The sequence below is a fragment of the Sander vitreus genome, chromosome 20, assembly GCF_031162955.1.
Source record: "Sander vitreus isolate 19-12246 chromosome 20, sanVit1, whole genome shotgun sequence".
NCBI lineage: Eukaryota > Metazoa > Chordata > Actinopteri > Perciformes > Percidae > Sander > Sander vitreus.
The window spans coordinates 24,895,958-24,914,224 of NC_135874.1; the positions used below are offsets into that span (position 1 = coordinate 24,895,958).

Genomic DNA, 18,267 nt, shown 5'->3' on the forward strand with positions numbered 1-18,267 from the left:
TCTGAGGTCATTTGCGAGGTGTCTGCCGGCCAGTTTATGTTAGCAAGCAAACTTTAGCACAACTGCCCACAACGTACTGCTTGCCGGCGAAGTGCTAATTTCAAAACGTTACCGACATATAGACACTTTACAAACGGATAACCCCGTCATTGTAACCAAAATATGTCTGAGTTTATTTGCAAAGCTTACTCTATGTCAGTGAACTAGCATGTTGCTACTCCCCACAGTAGGCTGCTTGAAACACAGACTATCAACTCACGAGTTGACCAATCACAGTCCTTGCGGTCTGCGTCGCCTCGATGCGAAGTTACACATTTTTGGAGGTGCGCGCCGAGCTACGGCCTAGGACTCGGAGAATGGTTTGCGTCGACGCAGAGGGGTCTGCAGGGGTACGTCGTCGATTCGACGCAGAAGCATAAAACAGCCTTAAGGGTGGGGATCCACTACACAATTTGTCTTTGGATAATAACCTAAAATAGACCTATATGGACGTTTTCCTGGTTCGGACCAGGTCTGAACAGTCTTTCTGTCATGTTCTGTATTATGTTCTAATTTTAACGTAATTAACGGTAATTATTTGAACAACAAATCAAGTTAATGGAAAATCGTGTGTGTGTGTGTGTGTGTGGTTCAGAACCAGTCGCTGTCTTGTGAGGCTCGTTCCGTCAGAGTGTACCGGGACGAGGTAGACTCACTGAGGGAAAAAGCAGCCCGGGTTGACCGACTGGAGACCGAACTGACCAGATGTAAAGAGAAACTCAATGATGTTCACTTCTACAAGACCAGAATGGAGGTACAGACACAAGCTTCACACACTACACATCCATACACCATCATATTCAGGTCTTCTGTCAGTAGACACTAGGAGAGACTGTGTCCTAAATTCGATCTCTGCGTGCGTGCGTGCTTGTGTGTTTCGTTCATTCAGGAGCTTCGCGAGGACAACCTAACTCTCATGGAGACAAAGGTGCTGTTGGAGGAGCAGGTCTCAGCCTCCAGGGGGCGCTGTGATAAACTGCATACGTTGGAGAAAGACAACCTGTTACTTCGAGCTAAAATACACGACCTGGAAATGGTATTACACTATGCAATTATCAACAATGTCAACTATCTGCTATTTTAAAGTATTTTTTGTTGTTGTTGGCATTAACATATTTAAAAGTTCTATAAAATTATGGTTGTATTGGTCTTTCCACATTACCGTACCCAGATATCAGAACAAAGCAACTGTATGAATTATGAATGAGGGCTTACTGTCTGTGCCAAAGGTTTAGGTTAATGTATTTTTTAAACCCTTTTTTGTCCTTGCATGTCAGTACAAAATATTGCCCACCCTTATTTAAAAAATATGAACTGTTTGTGAAAGTTACGGTTAGGTTTGCTAAGTGTGTGTGTGTTTGTTGCAGGAGAGGGACAATGAACGTCGGCGGTTGGAGGAGCTAGTGGAGGAGAACATGCTGCTGGAGATTGGACAGAAACAGAGTATGAACGAGTCCGCTCATCTAGGCTGGGAGCTGGAACAGCTGACCAAGAACAATGACACTAACACAGAGAGTAAGACATGCACCTTTTCTTTATATTCTGTTATACCCTGTTTGTGATTTGTGTGTCCGCTCCGGAAATGTTGCTCTCTAATTTTCTTTGTCAAAACCGTATTATTCTCTGCCACAGCTCGTAAGTCGTTGGTCCATGAGCTGAACGAGTGTGTTTCCAGTCGAGTGTTGAAGCTGGAGAAGGAGAACCGGGAGCTTCAATCCTCTATAGAGAGACTGAAAGAGGAGAACCACCTCCTGCAGGAGCAGCAGCTCCACACCCAGGAGTTAGACAGGGAGAACCAAGGCCTCAGCAAGAAGGTAGGACACTTGAATATACCTGTATGTGTGTACTGTGTAATGTGTATGTCTATAGAGGGAACAGGGATAACAGATCATTTTTTTTTTCTATTACCGTTACTCATTTGTATGTTACTAATAACTAACAGTATCTTTATCTTGTTCGTTTGTTAGTTGGACCGTCTCCAGGGTTTATTGGACCAGGAGAGACTGACCAATCAGGACATGGAGTCTCTGGGAGAGGAAATATTGAAGGAAAAACAGAGTCTGGAGAGAGATATGCACACTCTGAAGGCAGAGAAAGACAGACAGGTAGTTAACCCCCCCCCCAACACACACACACACACACACACACACACACACACACGCGCACACACACACACACACACACACACACACACACGGGTAAGACATTGTTAATGTTCATTATAAGAGACCACAATGCATCATTTTGTTCACACCGTATTCCACCCTTCGTGTCCAATCAGATCTCAGAGTTGGAGAGTGAGAAGCAGCACCTCGCTGATGCCGTGGCGTCCCTTCAGGAGCGCGCTCAGTCAAACAGTGAGGCGAGGGTCCGCGAGGTGGAAACAGAGAACTGCCTACTGCACCAGAACATCACTGACACCAGCTCCCGATTGGCCAGATTAGAAACCCAACTCAAACTAGCCAGCGAGGAGGCAGAGAGGCTGAGAGAGAGGGCAGGGAGGTGTGAGGAGGTGGAGCGAGAGGCGGCAAGGCTGGAGAGGAGCAGAGAAGCTCTGAACAGAGAGGTAATAATAACAATATATTTAATATACATTTTATGTATAATGTATTCCTTAAAGCTAACTGAATTGATACAAACAATACCATATTAGAAATACGTCTCTATTTTGCTTTTAGGTGGCCTCTCTACGTGCATGCAGCGAGCGGTCAGAGGCTCTAGAGAAGCAGGTGTCCTCCCTGGAGCAGGAGGTGCACAGGTTGAAGCGGGAGGCGGAGGAGGCCCAGCGGGAACTGCAGCGACTGGGGAGGCAAGAGGCGGAGAACGGCCTGCTGTCGAAGGAGAACCTGGACCTGCGCTGCTCCCTGGAAAACATGCGCTCCTCATCCGCCCGCCTGGTCTCCCTACAGGAGGAGCATAAAGAGGCACAGAGGGAGGCACAGAATCTGCAGAGGAGGCTGGAGGAGGCCAGAGAGGAGGCACAAGGAGAAAGGAAGAGGGCAGAAAGGATCGAGCTGAACGTTGCCGCTCTGAACCAGGAGAAGCATCGCTTAGAGGAGGAAATACAAAAGAGCAAAGAGGAGAGGGAGGAGGAAGAGAGAGAGAGGCAGGAGACCCAGGCCAGAGAAGAGGAACTGAGAAGGGAAGTAGAAGAACTGAAGGAGGAGCGGAGACGGAGGGAGGAAGTGGAAGAGGAGAGGAGGAAGCTCCAATTGGACTTGGAGCAGTCAGAGAAGGGCAGGAAGCAACTGGAGAAGGAGAGCTGGAGGCTTAGAACACTGCTGGAGGGTAAAGAGACAGAGCTGGAGGAGAAAGCCCGGCGACTGGCCACAGTAGAGAAAGAGGGCGCGACTCTGAGTAAGGAAGTGGATCGGCTGAAGGAGGTGTCAGTCAAAGCCAGGGAGTTTGAGAGGGAGCACAAGGAGCTGCAGAAACAGGCAACTATTGACAAGAGGACTCTGGCCACTCTGAGAGAGGTGAGAAGAAAAAGCTTCACACAAGTCTGTAGAAATTATTCTTTTTGAGGCTATCAGCTCGCGTTAGTTGAGTCCGGGGAAAAGAAGAGTTTGGTTGTAATGTAGCATAGAGAAAGTGTTCCATGTGTAGTACACAAATATTTGTAAAGAGTGACTTTCTTTGATCAAGAAGCCCAGTTTCACTGTGTTATTCTCTGGTTTATCAGTGAAATGTATGAACTGCAGTGCAGACTAGAGTCTCTACTAACTGTGACAAACAGTCTGACTCATATGAACGGGTCTAATGCAGGTGCTACTGCGGTAATTTCATTCATCGAACAGACCGAAATTTTGGATAGCACGTGCAACATATATTTTGCACTGTAAAGCCCTGCTATATCCAATTTTTAATACAATACCAATATTGGCCTTACATTCAGACTAACCTACAGTATGCATTTTTTTAACCCTGACGTGCATTTTATCATCTGTATGGAAGTGTTGATGTGTATGAGTTTCATAGCTGTGTGTCGTGTATCTTTGTGTGTGCAGGACTTGGTGTCAGAGAAACTGAGTGTTCAGCAGCAGAGTGTTGAGTTAGAGAGACTCAATCAAGAACTGGAGAAGATCGGACTGAACAGAGAAAAATTACTGCAGCAAGAGCACACACTGGAGGACAGGTAGTTCTCTCTAATGTGCTGTTATTTTGGTTACTAATCAGATTGAAATTATTTCACGTGTAGAGATGAATCTCGGAAGGGCAATTGATTGACTGATTCTTTTTTGTACATGCCAGCAGGTACAGGCTGCTGGAGTCTCGGCTTGAGGAAACTGTCCAACAGACAATGAAGATTAAAGAGGAGAAAATCTCCTGTCTAGAAAAGAAACTACAACAAAGCAACACACTCAACACTATGTTACGTGCTGAGCTAGCCACTGTGAGGACATGCATACAAATTATTACTGAAAATCTTTCCAGATTAGGAGGCATTGTGTTGTAGAGTGTTACAACTTTTATTTTTTTTCCAGGGGGAAGAAAACCAAAACTCACAGCAGCACTCGGGAAGCGACAGGGGTCAAGGGTCAGCCACTGCTGAACTGCTACGAATCAAAGATTATCTAATTGATGTTGAAAAGAATGTAAGATTTTTCTTTTTATATATAAAAACCTCGCAGTATTGTCTCATATTACTGTTTCTGTTTTTATTGGTTGGGTATCACATACATTTATATTTACAACTTGTTCTGCTTTTTAGTGTTTATCCGTATGTTATGTAGCATAATTAATGTTCTTTTATGTTTAGTTTCCTATCATTCATTCCTTCATAATTCACCTTTTTCACACAATTAATTAGTATATAAAAATAGTATCTGTACAATCATTGGAACATAATTGTCACATGAATTACTTGATGTGCCTCTTATTTACCACTTGATTTGATGTTTTATTTTAGTAGATTAAGTTATTAATTATTTTGGTGTCATTGTCCTCTCTAGAATGCCTCCTTGCAGATGGAGAGTAGTCTGTTGAAGGGGCAGCTCAAACAGCTGGAGAACCAGAACACCTCTCTTAACAACCAGATGTTGGCGCTGCAGCGACACACCACCACCCTGCAGGAACAGAATTCAGCCTTACACACACAGACAGCAAAACTACAGGTAAACAAAATCCAATTCACTGACATAGTATTTTTGTAAAACTGGTCTAATAAGAGGCAGTAACATCATTTCTACGATATTTCTCCAGATAATGTATTTTTTTTTTTTTTTGTTCTAATGGATGGATTTCACTATGTCTTAGGTGGAGAACTCCACACTCTCTTCCCAGAGTGCATCTCTCATGGCCCAGAATGCTGTGCTGCAGGGCCAAGTCACCGCCTTGGAGTCGGAGGTAGAGTCGTGGCAGAGACAACGCGAGGAGGCGTGGCGAGGCAGGGAAAGCGTGCTCAGTGACCATGAACGCCTGCTGAGCGTTCATGAAAGGCAAGCGCACGAGTACGAGCAGCTGATCAGTCAGCACGCTGCACTGAAAGGCAAGCAGAGGGCGCTAGAGAGTGAACACAGGACGCTGCACAGCAAGTAAGTAAAAAAAAAAAGAAGTACCTTACTAACAGTATAGAGCTAGAAAGTCTTTGATAATTCTTAGTTTGGAGAGCCCTGTGGACACTGTGAGGTAAACACGTGACCAGAAAATTATCATTGAGGAAAATGTAGAGAACAAGCTCATATCATCATCTTTAAATGGAAGCAGCTTGAATCCTCTGTTTGAGTCACAGTAGTCTATATCCACGACGTTCCACTTCCGGGATTTCTCCGTTGGCAAAGGAAATTCCGCTGGATTTCACTCATTTAGACCGGATATCCGTTACCTTGGGCTACCTTCTTTGTGTTGGAATTTTAAACTCCGGTGGATTTATGAGGACCAGTGTTGGGTGTAACGTGTTACTTACACCCAAACGTAACTACTTTTTTGTTGCAACGTTACTTTTCCCAGGGACAGATTTGACAGCGACACTGCCTTCTCAGCCGTGCGCTCACATGCTCCACACGGTGCGTGACAGAGGCTGGTAGCAGAGGAATCATGACAAGCGAGAAACAGCCAAAGCTAACTTTTGAGAGCATTTTAAGCTTTGTGGCTTTTTGCTGGACGGCGCTCTGAGCCAGGCAGACACAAAGCTGACAACCTCACAGATGGATGCCGTGGAGAGCGGACCGCTGTGGACTTGTGTCGGTTGCACGGACACGCAAGGATTTCCAGAAAAGAGGCTGCATGTGTCTACGACAATGCATGGACCATCGTGGCTGCGCGACCGGTACAAGTCGATACAGACATTACATAGTATACACTAACACCGTGTAACGCCGATGACCTGCTGATGTGCATTCAACCCGCGCTGGACTCATTCATAATGAATCAGCCGTCACTCTGTGAGGAGAGAATCCAGTCTGCAGTGGAGTTCAGACCCTTCACTGATAAACCAGAGATTGGCGTTATGGTCAAAGATCGTTTTTGTATAATTAACTTCAGTCTCTGCCAGAGACCCCTGCTTTTAAAATGAACGTAAAAGTAACGAGTAATGTAAAAAGTTACTTTCCATAGGGGGTAACTAAGTACAGTAACGGATTACTTTTTTAAGAAGTAACGTAACGAGCAAACACTACTTTTTAAAAGTAACTTCCCCAACACTGATAAGGACTATGGTTAACTGCTCCTCAGATCTCTGCAGGGTAAATCCAGACAGCTAGCTAGACTATCTGTCCAATCTGAGTTTTCTGTTGCACGACTAAAACAACCTTGTCCCACCAAAACAAGTTCCTTCCCGAGGCAATTTTCAGAGGCGCCGTGGCTCCGTACGGCGCTTAACGCTGCCCAGGTCGATTGTGATTGGACGTTTTTCTCCCATCCCGGAATGCTGTGTGGACTAGCCAGACCCTCCTTTGCAGCGCTGTGGTGGAAGGTCTGGTAATGCGAGACTAAAGTCAGTGTGACATGGCGATTAGAGCATCTTTATCTGTAATGTGATACATTGAAGCTTAAATCAAAGGCTTGAAATTTGATTGGATAGCGAAAGAATCGTCAAAGGCAAGGCAAAACCCTGTGAATGTTTATACGTTTAAAAACATGAATTCATCGGTGCAGCGAAGAGAGCAGGGAAGAAAAAAACAGTAAAGTTGTGAGGTGGTAGAAATGTTCAGTGTAGGTTTTAGTTTGTTCATGAATAAACCCTGTGGCTCCTAAAGACCAGCATTTGTGGCTGTGGTTCCTAATTGTCATGAGACGAAACCTAATTATCATTAAATACACATCAAAATGTTGAAATAGCATGATTACATTGTTGAATTAATTAAAGCCTCGTCTTGTTTAAACATATCTTTAGCATGTAACAGGATACAAATAGGAGTGCAGGATTAGAACTTGGAAAATATATATATATTTCATTTCACTGTCTTTAATACAGGTGCTGTGCTAATACTTGTCAAAAATGTTAAAAAGGAAAGCTCTATAGTATGTAAACGGAAGCATGGAGTCATATGAGACATACATATCGACAGTCAAGCTTAGTTTGTTGTTGATTATTGGCTGCTTTTACACATATTGTGTTTCACAACCACCAGTGGCTGTAGGTCACAGTATTATTGATCAGTGACAGGGCCATCCACCAACACATTGGAATAATATAACCACAACCCAACCCTCCTCAACTCGTAGAATTTGCTGGAGTTATTTGTTCCGTTTTGTTTCCAGGGTATTTTCTTCTATTTTGTTCAAAATCGTTGTGATACTGTTAAGATAAGTCACTCATTTCAAAGTACAGAAAGTGAGTAACGATCAACAGCAGCAGCTTTTTTTATACATAGCAATATTTTGGCTGTTATGCGAACAGTTTAATATTAATAGAAACAAGAGGAGTACCATCGTTTTTTCTAACAAATACCAAACCAAGGATGTCCCAATCAAGTTTTTTTTGTCCGTCTGCAGGTATTGTATTTTACTGCAGCAGAAGGAGAAATGGGAGGAGCAGGAGGGGCATGGTCGGAAGGAGAAGGAGGAACTAAACCATGAGATCCAAAAGAATCGGCTACTACAGCAAGAGAATCTACAGCTAAAAACAGAAGTGGACAGGTACAATATTTATACACACTGTTAGATATGAACAAAAAAAATAGTTTGTTGTCCATAGTTTTGCTGAATGACTGTGCCAGAGAATGCAGACATCTTTTACATAATGTCAAAACTATTACTTCTTCCCATTCAATTCTGGCCATATCTCCATATCTAACATTGCACCTTTTGGGAGCCTGGGAGCACAGTCAACTACATTAAACTACCAGAGTTGATCACTTGACTTTCCTCATATTGGTATTCTTTCTCTTCTATCTCCCCCTTTAGAATAACAGAGAGCCAATCACAGCAATCGGAGCAATGTGAGGTGTTGCAGCAGCGCATGAATGAACTCAAAAGCTCATTAAGCTCCTCCCAGCTGGAAGAGAGTCGATGGATGGCGCGATACGATTCGCTAATGGAGCAACACCAGGGCCTGGATCTAACCATGACCAAACTAGACAACCACTGTGAGGTAAACTGGGCCATTTTATTTGACCATGAGGCAGTGGGGACAATTAAGTGGCAAATATTTCTTGTAGCACAGCAGTGTTTGACTTTAAATCACTTCAGCTTTCCCGTTGGAGAACGAGTCTGGATCACCGTCTCTTTGTTACTTTCCTGACCTGACTCCTACGTGTGTCTTTAGCTGTTGAGTCGACTGAAAGGGAACCTGGAAGAGGAGAACCACCACCTCCTGAGTCAGATCAACCTGCTGAGTCAGCAGAACCACACTCTGCTTGAGAGGAGCATGGAGAGCAAAGAGCTGTATCACCAGGAACAGAAACTATACATGTAACTGCACACAACACCTGTAACACAAACAACACTTGAAACTACACCATAAAACACCTCTACTTTATGTACCATTAGAAAAAGCAGCACTACCACGGCTGCCTGCTTCGCGCGGGCCTGGGCCGGCGCTCCCTAAACGACTATGAACATTTAGCTCCCTGGTACAAAGTCTGTGTAATGTCCAATTGAGCCCAGTCGGTTGTCCAGAGAATTCCCATCGATCGAGTTGGCGTGTTGATGATGTTTCTATCACGCTGCTGGCGTGAAACCAGAAGAAAACAACCAAGCGTGGCGAAAAAGGGTTGTTTACACGAAGACGCCAACTTTAATGTCTAACTGGAAAGACAACAAGATTCTGTAATTCCTAATCCAGCCCGAGACTTCGAGCTCCTGCACACTGCCTGCGTGGCGTGAGCGTGTCCGCTGCGTGGCGTGTCCGTTTTTATTTCGGCTCCCATGGTAACAGGTTAGAGCTTGCACACTGCCTGCGTGACACGCATGTCTCAGAAAACGAAAACGCGTACATGCTAGAAATAATACCGACGCCTATTTTTCACGCGATACGCAAGCGTGTTGGAAGCGTTTCTTGGCAAAATGGAATAGGATAAGTTTATATATATATGTTTATATGTCATTTTGACACAAATACATTTAATAAATGATATTTTGATGTTTGAAAGTCTCTAGGTTTTTGACATAAATGCAGATATAAATGTCATTTAAAAAAAGAATAATAAATAATTATCGATTTTCAAATATTGCACCTGTCGGTACAGAACAAAATATTCTCTAGCTTATTTTGCCGTCAATACTGCCGACGTTGTCTTTGCTGTAATCAAATCAGTATATATTTATCAATGGGAAACATACATATGTACAGACAAGGCTAGCAGCAGCGGCAGCGCCGCGTCAGACACGTTTCTTGTGTGCAAAGACATAGAAAACGCCACGCAACAGAAACGCCACGCTCACACCACGCAGGCAGTGTGCAGCCGGCCTTACTGCGTCGCTAAGCCGTCGGAGTGTGCACGGAGATGAGGGACTATTCCTAGTTCTTCCGTATTGGTAGGCATTCTTGTTCTTCTTCATTTAACGGCAGACTAGAACATTTGTAGCCTTATATGGTGCCCCCGTCAGGTCCGGAAAAATTGCTTCCCCGTTAATTGCAGTACTGTAGAAAAACGAGTACCGCCATGTTTTCAGAATTTTGCCTTCGACTTGGTACTGAAGCATCGGTTCTCGTTTCGTCCGTACAATGTTACAATCAACATAACGTGTACATCAAGCATATACATTATGCAAAGTAGTTAAGAAATAAATAAAAGGCAAACTTACAAGCAAAGCCTTTCCCAGGGCAGGAACGGTAAAAAAAAAAAGATGATTTCACCTTAGAAATAAACTGCTGTCACAAGTAGAATGCACTTATTGGTTTGAATCACGTGATCTTAGTCATGTAAGCGATCTTAACCAATAGGAAAGATACAGGGAATAAATTCAGAAATAAATGCAATGTCATGAAATGTTCACTGGGTGCTTCCAAAAACAAGATAAAGGCGTTTTTCCATTACATGGTACCTGCTCGACTCGCCTCGACACACTGTGCGTCCGTTTTCCATTGCAGCGTGGCTGGTCGTTATATGCCGGCTCGACGCAAACACCAGCGCACAAGTATAAACATCAGGCCACTTGAGCTTGTTTTACAGTTCTGTGGAGGCTCCACGCAGAGCTTTCGCCGTATGCTATGTAAGTGGCCTGATGTTTATACTTGTGCGCTGGTGCGTGCGTCGAGCCGTCCATGTGTGTACGTAGGCTATGGTGAAAGCTCTGCCTGGAGCCTCCGCAGAACTGTAAAACAAGCAGCGCTGCAGGAAACTGCCGTGACCTAACGCGACACACACACACACACACACACACACACACACACACACACACACACAGAACGTAGAAGGTGTGTTGTTGTTGCCACAGCCAGAAGACACATTTAGTTTCAAATGAAGCTGGAGGCAGCAAAAAAAAACACAGCTGGCTAAACTATTTAAAAATGGCGGGTTTGTTCAGGACACCCCCCTCTGTCGCTTTCACGTCACCTTTTCGGCTCGCCTCAGCTCGCTTGGAACCTCGACTGAGTTGGTACTAAAAAAAGTACCTGTTAGCAGATACCAGGTACTTTTTTTCGTAATGGAAAACCAAAAAAGTAGAGTAGAGCCGAGGCGAGTCGAGCAGGTACCACATAATGGAAAAGCGACTTAAAGTAAGGGCTGGGCGATATAGTCATAATCAGATATCACCATATTCTTGACCAAATACATCGCTACCAATATTGCGACTATATTGTTGGGTTCACAAAATATCTTTTACAATGAGATTTTAGATAATCATCAATAATGTTTGAACAGTTTCAAGTGAAATTATAGAGAAAAAGTAAATATTTTTTCCCCAGCTATATACTGACTATGTTTACATGCATGAACAAAAATAGCGTGATGTTAAAACAAATCTGCAATTCATTACCGGATTTTCCGCACTATAGGGCGCACTTAAAAGCCTTTAATTTTCTCAAAAAATGACACTTTATAATCCGGAGCGTCTTATATATGGATTAATTCTGGTTGTGCTTACTGACCTCGGAGCGATTTTGTGTGGTACACGGCGCTCTGTCAAGATACCGTAGTCAGGAGCGTCGCGGAGTAATACATAGGCCTACTGTGCTTTAGAGCCCAGCGCGAGACTGTTTTCTTCATCCCGCTCCCGCTGAATTTCGGACCATTACCGCCCGCACCCGCAACGTGTGTGTTACACTGCCGCCCGCACCCGCAATGTGTATGTCCAGCACCAGCAAAACTTTTTATGCCCGCACAATAATAGAAATGCATTGATTTTGTGGCTTCTCCCGTCCCGCAGGGGAAAACACGTCATTTTGTAGGCTATTAATAAAGAGATTCATGGGGTTGTTTGTTTCGTTTTCCTGACAATTGAGAACTTTTTCCAAATGTCAAACTTGCCTTGCTTTTTTTTAGTGCTGTAAATACCTTCTTTGAGTTTCCTTTCGACATCATTTGTTGACATTCTGTCGCTAGGCTACGTCCCGATCCTGCAGTGTTTTGCTTAATGCGCCTTATAGTCCGGTGCGCTTTATATAAGAAAAAAGTTTGAAAATAGACCATTCATTAAGAGTGCGCCTTATAATCCAGTGCGCCCTATAGTGCGGAAAATACGGTAAATGATATTGCCTCCAAAGTTTGACAACAGATCTTCTGAGAAATTTGAGTCAGTATGTGCTTGTTATTGTCAATTTAGACAACACTATTGTATATCACAATATCTCGATGTATGATTTCATCACGATATGATTCCATTGAAAGACAATAAATTATCATATTGAATTATTGCCCTGCCCATACTAAAGTATACCAAGGCGATGAATAACAAATTGCAATGCGTTTCTTTCCCTCTGTGTCTTTCTTCATCTAGTGATAAGCTGAACGCTCTTCGTCGTCAGAAAGAGAAACTAGAAGAAAAGATCATGGACCAGTACAAGTTCTATGACCCCACACCTAAAAAGTAATACTTTTATCAGCACCATTAGTTTTCTTTTTATAGAGGATATGGAATAGCTGGGTGTAGTTTTGCCAACTTTCTGCTAGGTTTCTGCAGTATCAGCCCAATATAACTGGTTCATGTTTGTGTGTCTTGTCAGGAGGAGTCAGTGGTCTGGAGCCAAAGCTTTGGTCAAACTGATCAAACCTCGAAAGGAGAGCAGCAGCAGGGACAGAGGGGCCGACCGTGACAAGGAAGGAAGCAAAGATGCAAAGGGCGCCCCGGACATCCCGCTACCTTCCCCACCTCCCCTCCTCCCTCCTGAAACCCCACCACCACTTCCCCAGCGCACAGCAAGTGACACGCAGGACAGCGGCCATGCCCACAGTATCCATAACAACCACACCGCCAGCACCAGCCTGGGACCCCAGAGTCCAGCGCTCACGCCCATCAGCCGAGGTAAGAACACTCACACACATCCAAAAATAATAATAATAATACATTTATTTTTTATAGCGCTTTTCTAAACACTCAGACGCGTTACAGTTTTGGTTACATACAGTGAAAAAATGTCATCCACGTGAATCATGTAGATCCGAAGAGTTTTTATTTGGGGTGGGGGACCGCTTCTCTCTGATGCTCCGAAAATGGACGTTAGAGGGAACTGGAAACATTGCCGCACGGGACGCTGGTCAACACTACACCTGACAGCAGCTAACGTTAGCCTACCGTTAGCCAGCAGCTGGAGTAAACACGGTTAAAATGCAGACAGCTAAACGGTGTAAAAGTGTGTCTGTATTTCACTGGAGAGGATTCCAACAGTCTGTAGCTGCCGTTGTCTGAAAAACAACACAGATGTTGCGTTCACTTGAAATTCGCCTTGCCAGCCTCGTGCTGCATTCAAAGTTGTTGTAAAATACCCTTTTCCCATCCACTGGTTGTTTTTGTCATTTAACAGGAATTTACTGGTGCAATAAGTTATTGTTATTCAATTTTTAATAAATCATTTAATTTTGACCCTGTGGCCTTAGCAATACACAAGCCGTTCTTTAATGTCTCCGACTGTTGTTTTGGGCTCCCTTTTTTTTTTTTGGTAGATCAACTTTTTATTGTTTTATATTTTTGAGCAGACAAATACAATTGAACAAGATGCTCCTTTTTTTAAATATATATAGTATCGTTTTAGCACCAGGAAAATGTTGTGTTTCTCCTTTATTTTCTTCTCGGGGGGGTCACCTTTTTCAGCTCTTCTGAGTTTGCAGGTATGACATAGACAAGGTTACATAACAGACAAAAGAAAAGAAAACACATAGGTGCATGGACAAGCAGAGGCAAAGCAAGAGAGGTGGGCAATGAAAAGGAGGGAACAACTGGGAAAGTCTGTTACCGGGAAAAAGCAAGTTGGAAGAGGTGAGTTTTGAGGGCCTGTTTGAAGGATGGTAGGGTGCTTGACTGTTTGATGTGGTCGGGGAGGGCGTTCCAGAGGGTGGGTGCAGCACAAACCCCTCTTTATACAGCATTCATCACCAGCAGATGTCTGGTGATGGTCTTTTTTTTTAATCTCAGGACCCTCAGAACTTCCCCGTCAAAGACCCATTTACAAGTTTGTTTAATATTGACATCTGAGAGAAATTGTCTATGGTGTGATCTTCATGGAATATGATAGAGAGGAACTGTATAAATAAAGTGTTTTATTAGGAAATGCACATACAGCATATATCAAGTACATTGTCTTGCTAATTTTTTGGTTCCTAAAACACAAAGCTGATGGAACATGGTGACTTGTGATCAGACGCACCTCCCTATCTGCTCCTATAGAGGGCACTGTTGACCAGCACATAACTGACTGGCTGAATTTCTGACAGTTTCTTTACACCTCTGTTCTATCTATTAACATCCACTGTATCTGTTCTCTGCTGTGTTTCCATATTAACAAGGCTCCGATCCTACAGTAGAAATACTAAAAGTACACAGAGGTATTATTGAATGTTCTAAAGTAGGTTTCTATTGCATTAATTACACACTTGCATATTTTTGGTTTTCCTCCAAAACTGAAATAAAAACCCTTTCCACGGGCAGAGCTGAAGCTGACCCTGAGGAAGATGGTAATGTGCGTGATCCTATTTGTCAGACAGATAAAATGTGTCCTCTCTCACGTTATAACTCAACAACACAAACTGGCCACGCTTCAGTAGGTCAACTAGCAAATGTTTTCACAGCAAGCCGTGGCCGTAAAGCTAGATAACTAGGGCTGACTTCACTTGCCCTGCTCTACCTTTTTTTGTCTGGTTAAAGGACGCTAAACACAACTTCAGTTTCAGTTTATTTATAAAAGGGACAATGTGCAATTAAAACATAAATGTGACCATTTGATGCATTGCACCAGATTTAGCCTTTCGCTAATTTACATCTGCAGTCCCTCGAAACCTGAAATAATGAAGACTGGGGCACAGTACTGTTTACATGGTGCCCTCTGAAACAATGGTGGTTACGGTATCGTTGCTGTCAGTATGTTTCACAGCGGTATATAGTTAAACTCGTACATCAAAATATCTTCAATCCAACTTGCGACAAGGGGTCGCAAGTAGACATTGCTTTGTATTTACGCATACAAAGAAGTTACAGAACCAACTGTAGGACCTGATGAATACTTTTCATCATTTTTTCCCAATACTAGAACTGGGTTCTAATCAGGCCCACAGGAAGGGCGGTAGGCTTTGAAGCCGGTTTGACATAGTGGCCAAACTGTGAAATTACAGCTTCCGGATCCGTCGCGTGATGCCATGGGGCCAAAAAATAGTTTTCCCCATTGACTTAAATGGTGAAAGAGACGTCTGTAAATCAGTGGATAAATTGTCACAACCCCGCAAAGTGACTCGTTTCGCTATCAGAATTTGATCCATTCGGTCCAATAACATTTGGAAAGTCTAGAAGATTACATAATGTTATCCCTATGTAAGGTGGCGGAGCGCTTAACCAGAAGTAGCCGACTCGGCCGGCAGAAGTCTCTAGCGTGCCTTCTCTATGGGCCCCAGCAGTGTGGATCATCCGGGTAATTTTATACACGGCAGTTGGATTTTTTTGGCTTCATGCGCCTCCGAGCAACTTCTCTTATTGGAATGAACAGGGCTCCGCCTCGAACGCTGTATCCAGTTCTCTTCATATATCCATGGTTCTTTGTTTATGATTCTATTTCCTTGGGTTTTCTGTTTTAGTGCTCTTCTCTTAGATGGAATTCGACTCATGGCTGAGCTCAATTCACTCTTACTGGCTTTTAAATTGAATTCCACTGGCATGTGGAAGTTGTCATTCATCTTATTTAAGGAGATACATTGAACCATAAACAATAAATCTTGCCTATTACTATACATCTTCATATGTCTTGCTGTCGTGAGACAATATACTGTAGGCCAGAGGTATGCCAACATTTGTTATCTGCCATTTCCTGTGCACTGAGCTTTGGACCAATAGTCATGCTTTGTAAATTCAGAGTGAGTTGAGGTCAGTCTTGAATCTGATGCATGATTTTACTTGACAATGGGTTTTTGTTTTCTTGTTTTAATGGATTTTCTTGCATGACATCTATAATTTTGCATTCTATCAATTACATAATAACTTCTTAATCAACTGTTTTTTTATTAATTTACTCATTATCATTATTTCATCGTTTTCTTTACATTTCTCCTTCTCTCCCTCCTATCTCTCTCCATCTCAGCTCCCAACACCTCAAAACGCTTCAGTTTTCTCCGCAGTAAAAGTCAAGAAAAACTCCTCCTCCCCTCCTCCTCCTCCTCCTCCTCCTCCTCCCGTCCCTCCCTCTCTCTCACTAGAAGACTGCGATTCTGGTCTTCCACTGACATCACAGCTGACGTCTTCACTAGCCAGCCAATCTCAGCCAACGGCAAATTCTAAAGTCCTCCTCATCATCATCCTTTTTAACCACACACATCATCATCATCATCATCTTCACTGCCACCTCCACATCAGACATTTCAACAACACTCATCAGTGTGATGTTCAGTACTTCACACAAAAATGCACAAATCATACATGCATGCACTTCATAAACACTAATGCAGTCACAAATGACACACTCCTCAAGCATACAGATACACACAAACGGGTGCTTTGCGGGTGTGAGCCAGCCAGTATTTCTAGTAAGTAGTAAGTACGCACATGTATAGATGGTTTATGTATGTGTGAGAACGTGTGTGCACATGTACAGGTTTCTAAGCACGCCAGGCTTGCCTGCATATATCTGCATGTCTTGCAAGAGTTGTTTATTTTTGATTAGTATCTCACTAAATAATAATTGTGTGTTTGTGTGCCTGTGTGCTGTCACCTCACTTATTGTTTTTAATCTGGTGTCTTGGTGAAGATTGATTTCTGTCATAAGAGCAGATTTCGGTCCGTTCTGAGCTGTGAGTTGAAGATAGATCTGTTCGCTTCACAAAGCTTTGCTGCAGAGTTTTCTCTTAATTCAGTCAGCAGTGAAAGTTCATCGCAGCAACCATGCTACTGCAAACTCGTCACCTAGAACCTATATCAACATCTTCTGTCTGTCACTTGCATTAACCCTTTGCCTATCCATCCTCTGTCTGAAATGAGCATTTTAAGCGTCAAAAGCATGTATGGGCTTTTACACCAACATCAGCATCTTTAAAGCTGCGCTGGCGAAGATAAAAAATCAAGACACCATATCAGCTTTAAGCGAGACGGTCACTTAAAAAAAGGAAATCAATTATACTTTCATTCTCCTACAAATGAAAAGCTAATTTATAAACAATAAAACATGTATACACATGCTGTATTTAACACTCTGGAGTTTTGTCTTTACAGCCTTACTTGGTCTGCTGTGACCAGTAGCGTATGATGGCTAATATTAGCTAGTGTTAGCTTAGAGACACCAGTGTCAGTTCACTGACTTTATGACTCCACTTTATATTCTCTACATTACAGCATGTCCAAGATAAACATTGCATTTAATTTTTTCACAACGTAAAACAAGAAGTAAGCACATGCCGATGTGGTAAAAGAGGGGGAAAGTCTCACTTTATATCGGGTAAAGAGTTAACTCATTTACAATAACTAAGGCATCATGGATTTCCCCACTTTGGCAAAATTACTATTTTTGATATTACTTTTAGAAAGACTATTACTATAAGAGCATAATAACTATGAAAGCAAGATGCAGACTCTTAACAGAGAGCAACTGTTATATACGCTACATCCAGTGAAATTTGGGCTCACTAGGAATGGTTGACTGTCATCACTACTTCCAGTAGCTTATTAGTTAATAGATAGCAATTTACAAAATGTCTGCATAATGAAGCTCTTAAACAGGTACCTGTTATTGTTGTTTGCTAAAAGCTACATGTAAAATTGCATAGTCCAGTTTTTAATTTGAACCTTTTAATGCCAAAAACGATTTACAGGGATTTAGTGTTTGGCTCAGATGTTTTTTTCCTCTATTTTCAAGATGGCACATGGCAGGAGTTTGCATCAGAGAAGCTGTGTTTTTGGTGGGTGCATTCATGTTCACACCTTCATTGGCTTGGCATTTAGATGACTCACTGTGACGCACAGAGATGTCAGTTACCCCGTACCTTGAAATTGATTAGACGTATCCAGTCGTGTCTAAATAGAATGAGATGCATTCACTGAAAAATAACCGATATCACAGTTATTTGTAAGCTTCCAGTGTGCCTGTGTCAATGAATGGATTCCTAATGTCTTGCTTGGCTTTCTTGCTACTTTATGTTACGCACGCCACACATCTTATGTTCATACTATGCCACCCAGGTCCAGAATGGTTCCTTACAACATTCTGATTGGTCT

General features: G+C 42.9%; 1 protein-coding gene across 3 annotated transcripts in view; it reads left to right on the forward strand.

The window, feature by feature from the left end:
- The window catches only part of ccdc88c (coiled-coil and HOOK domain protein 88C), a 46,897-nt gene that overhangs the window by 19,061 nt on the left and 9,569 nt on the right, over nt 1-18,267 (forward strand). Inside the window, exons 10-27 of one of the 3 annotated variants that reach the window (XM_078277803.1) lie at nt 635-793; nt 929-1,075; nt 1,407-1,554; nt 1,672-1,853; nt 2,007-2,144; nt 2,321-2,605; nt 2,718-3,515; nt 4,047-4,174; nt 4,291-4,432; nt 4,524-4,634; nt 4,992-5,153; nt 5,296-5,573; nt 7,975-8,118; nt 8,386-8,572; nt 8,747-8,892; nt 12,364-12,453; nt 12,590-12,888; nt 16,145-16,390. In XM_078277803.1, the coding sequence (XP_078133929.1) occupies nt 635-793; nt 929-1,075; nt 1,407-1,554; nt 1,672-1,853; nt 2,007-2,144; nt 2,321-2,605; nt 2,718-3,515; nt 4,047-4,174; nt 4,291-4,432; nt 4,524-4,634; nt 4,992-5,153; nt 5,296-5,573; nt 7,975-8,118; nt 8,386-8,572; nt 8,747-8,892; nt 12,364-12,453; nt 12,590-12,888; nt 16,145-16,341 (3,741 nt within the window). In that variant the 3' untranslated portion in view covers nt 16,342-16,390. Of the gene's footprint in view, nt 1-634; nt 794-928; nt 1,076-1,406; nt 1,555-1,671; nt 1,854-2,006; nt 2,145-2,320; nt 2,606-2,717; nt 3,516-4,046; nt 4,175-4,290; nt 4,433-4,523; nt 4,635-4,991; nt 5,154-5,295; nt 5,574-7,974; nt 8,119-8,385; nt 8,573-8,746; nt 8,893-12,363; nt 12,454-12,589; nt 12,889-16,144; nt 16,391-18,267 lie in introns of those variants that run through there. The other 2 variants (XM_078277800.1, XM_078277801.1) reach the window with 2 other exon arrangements.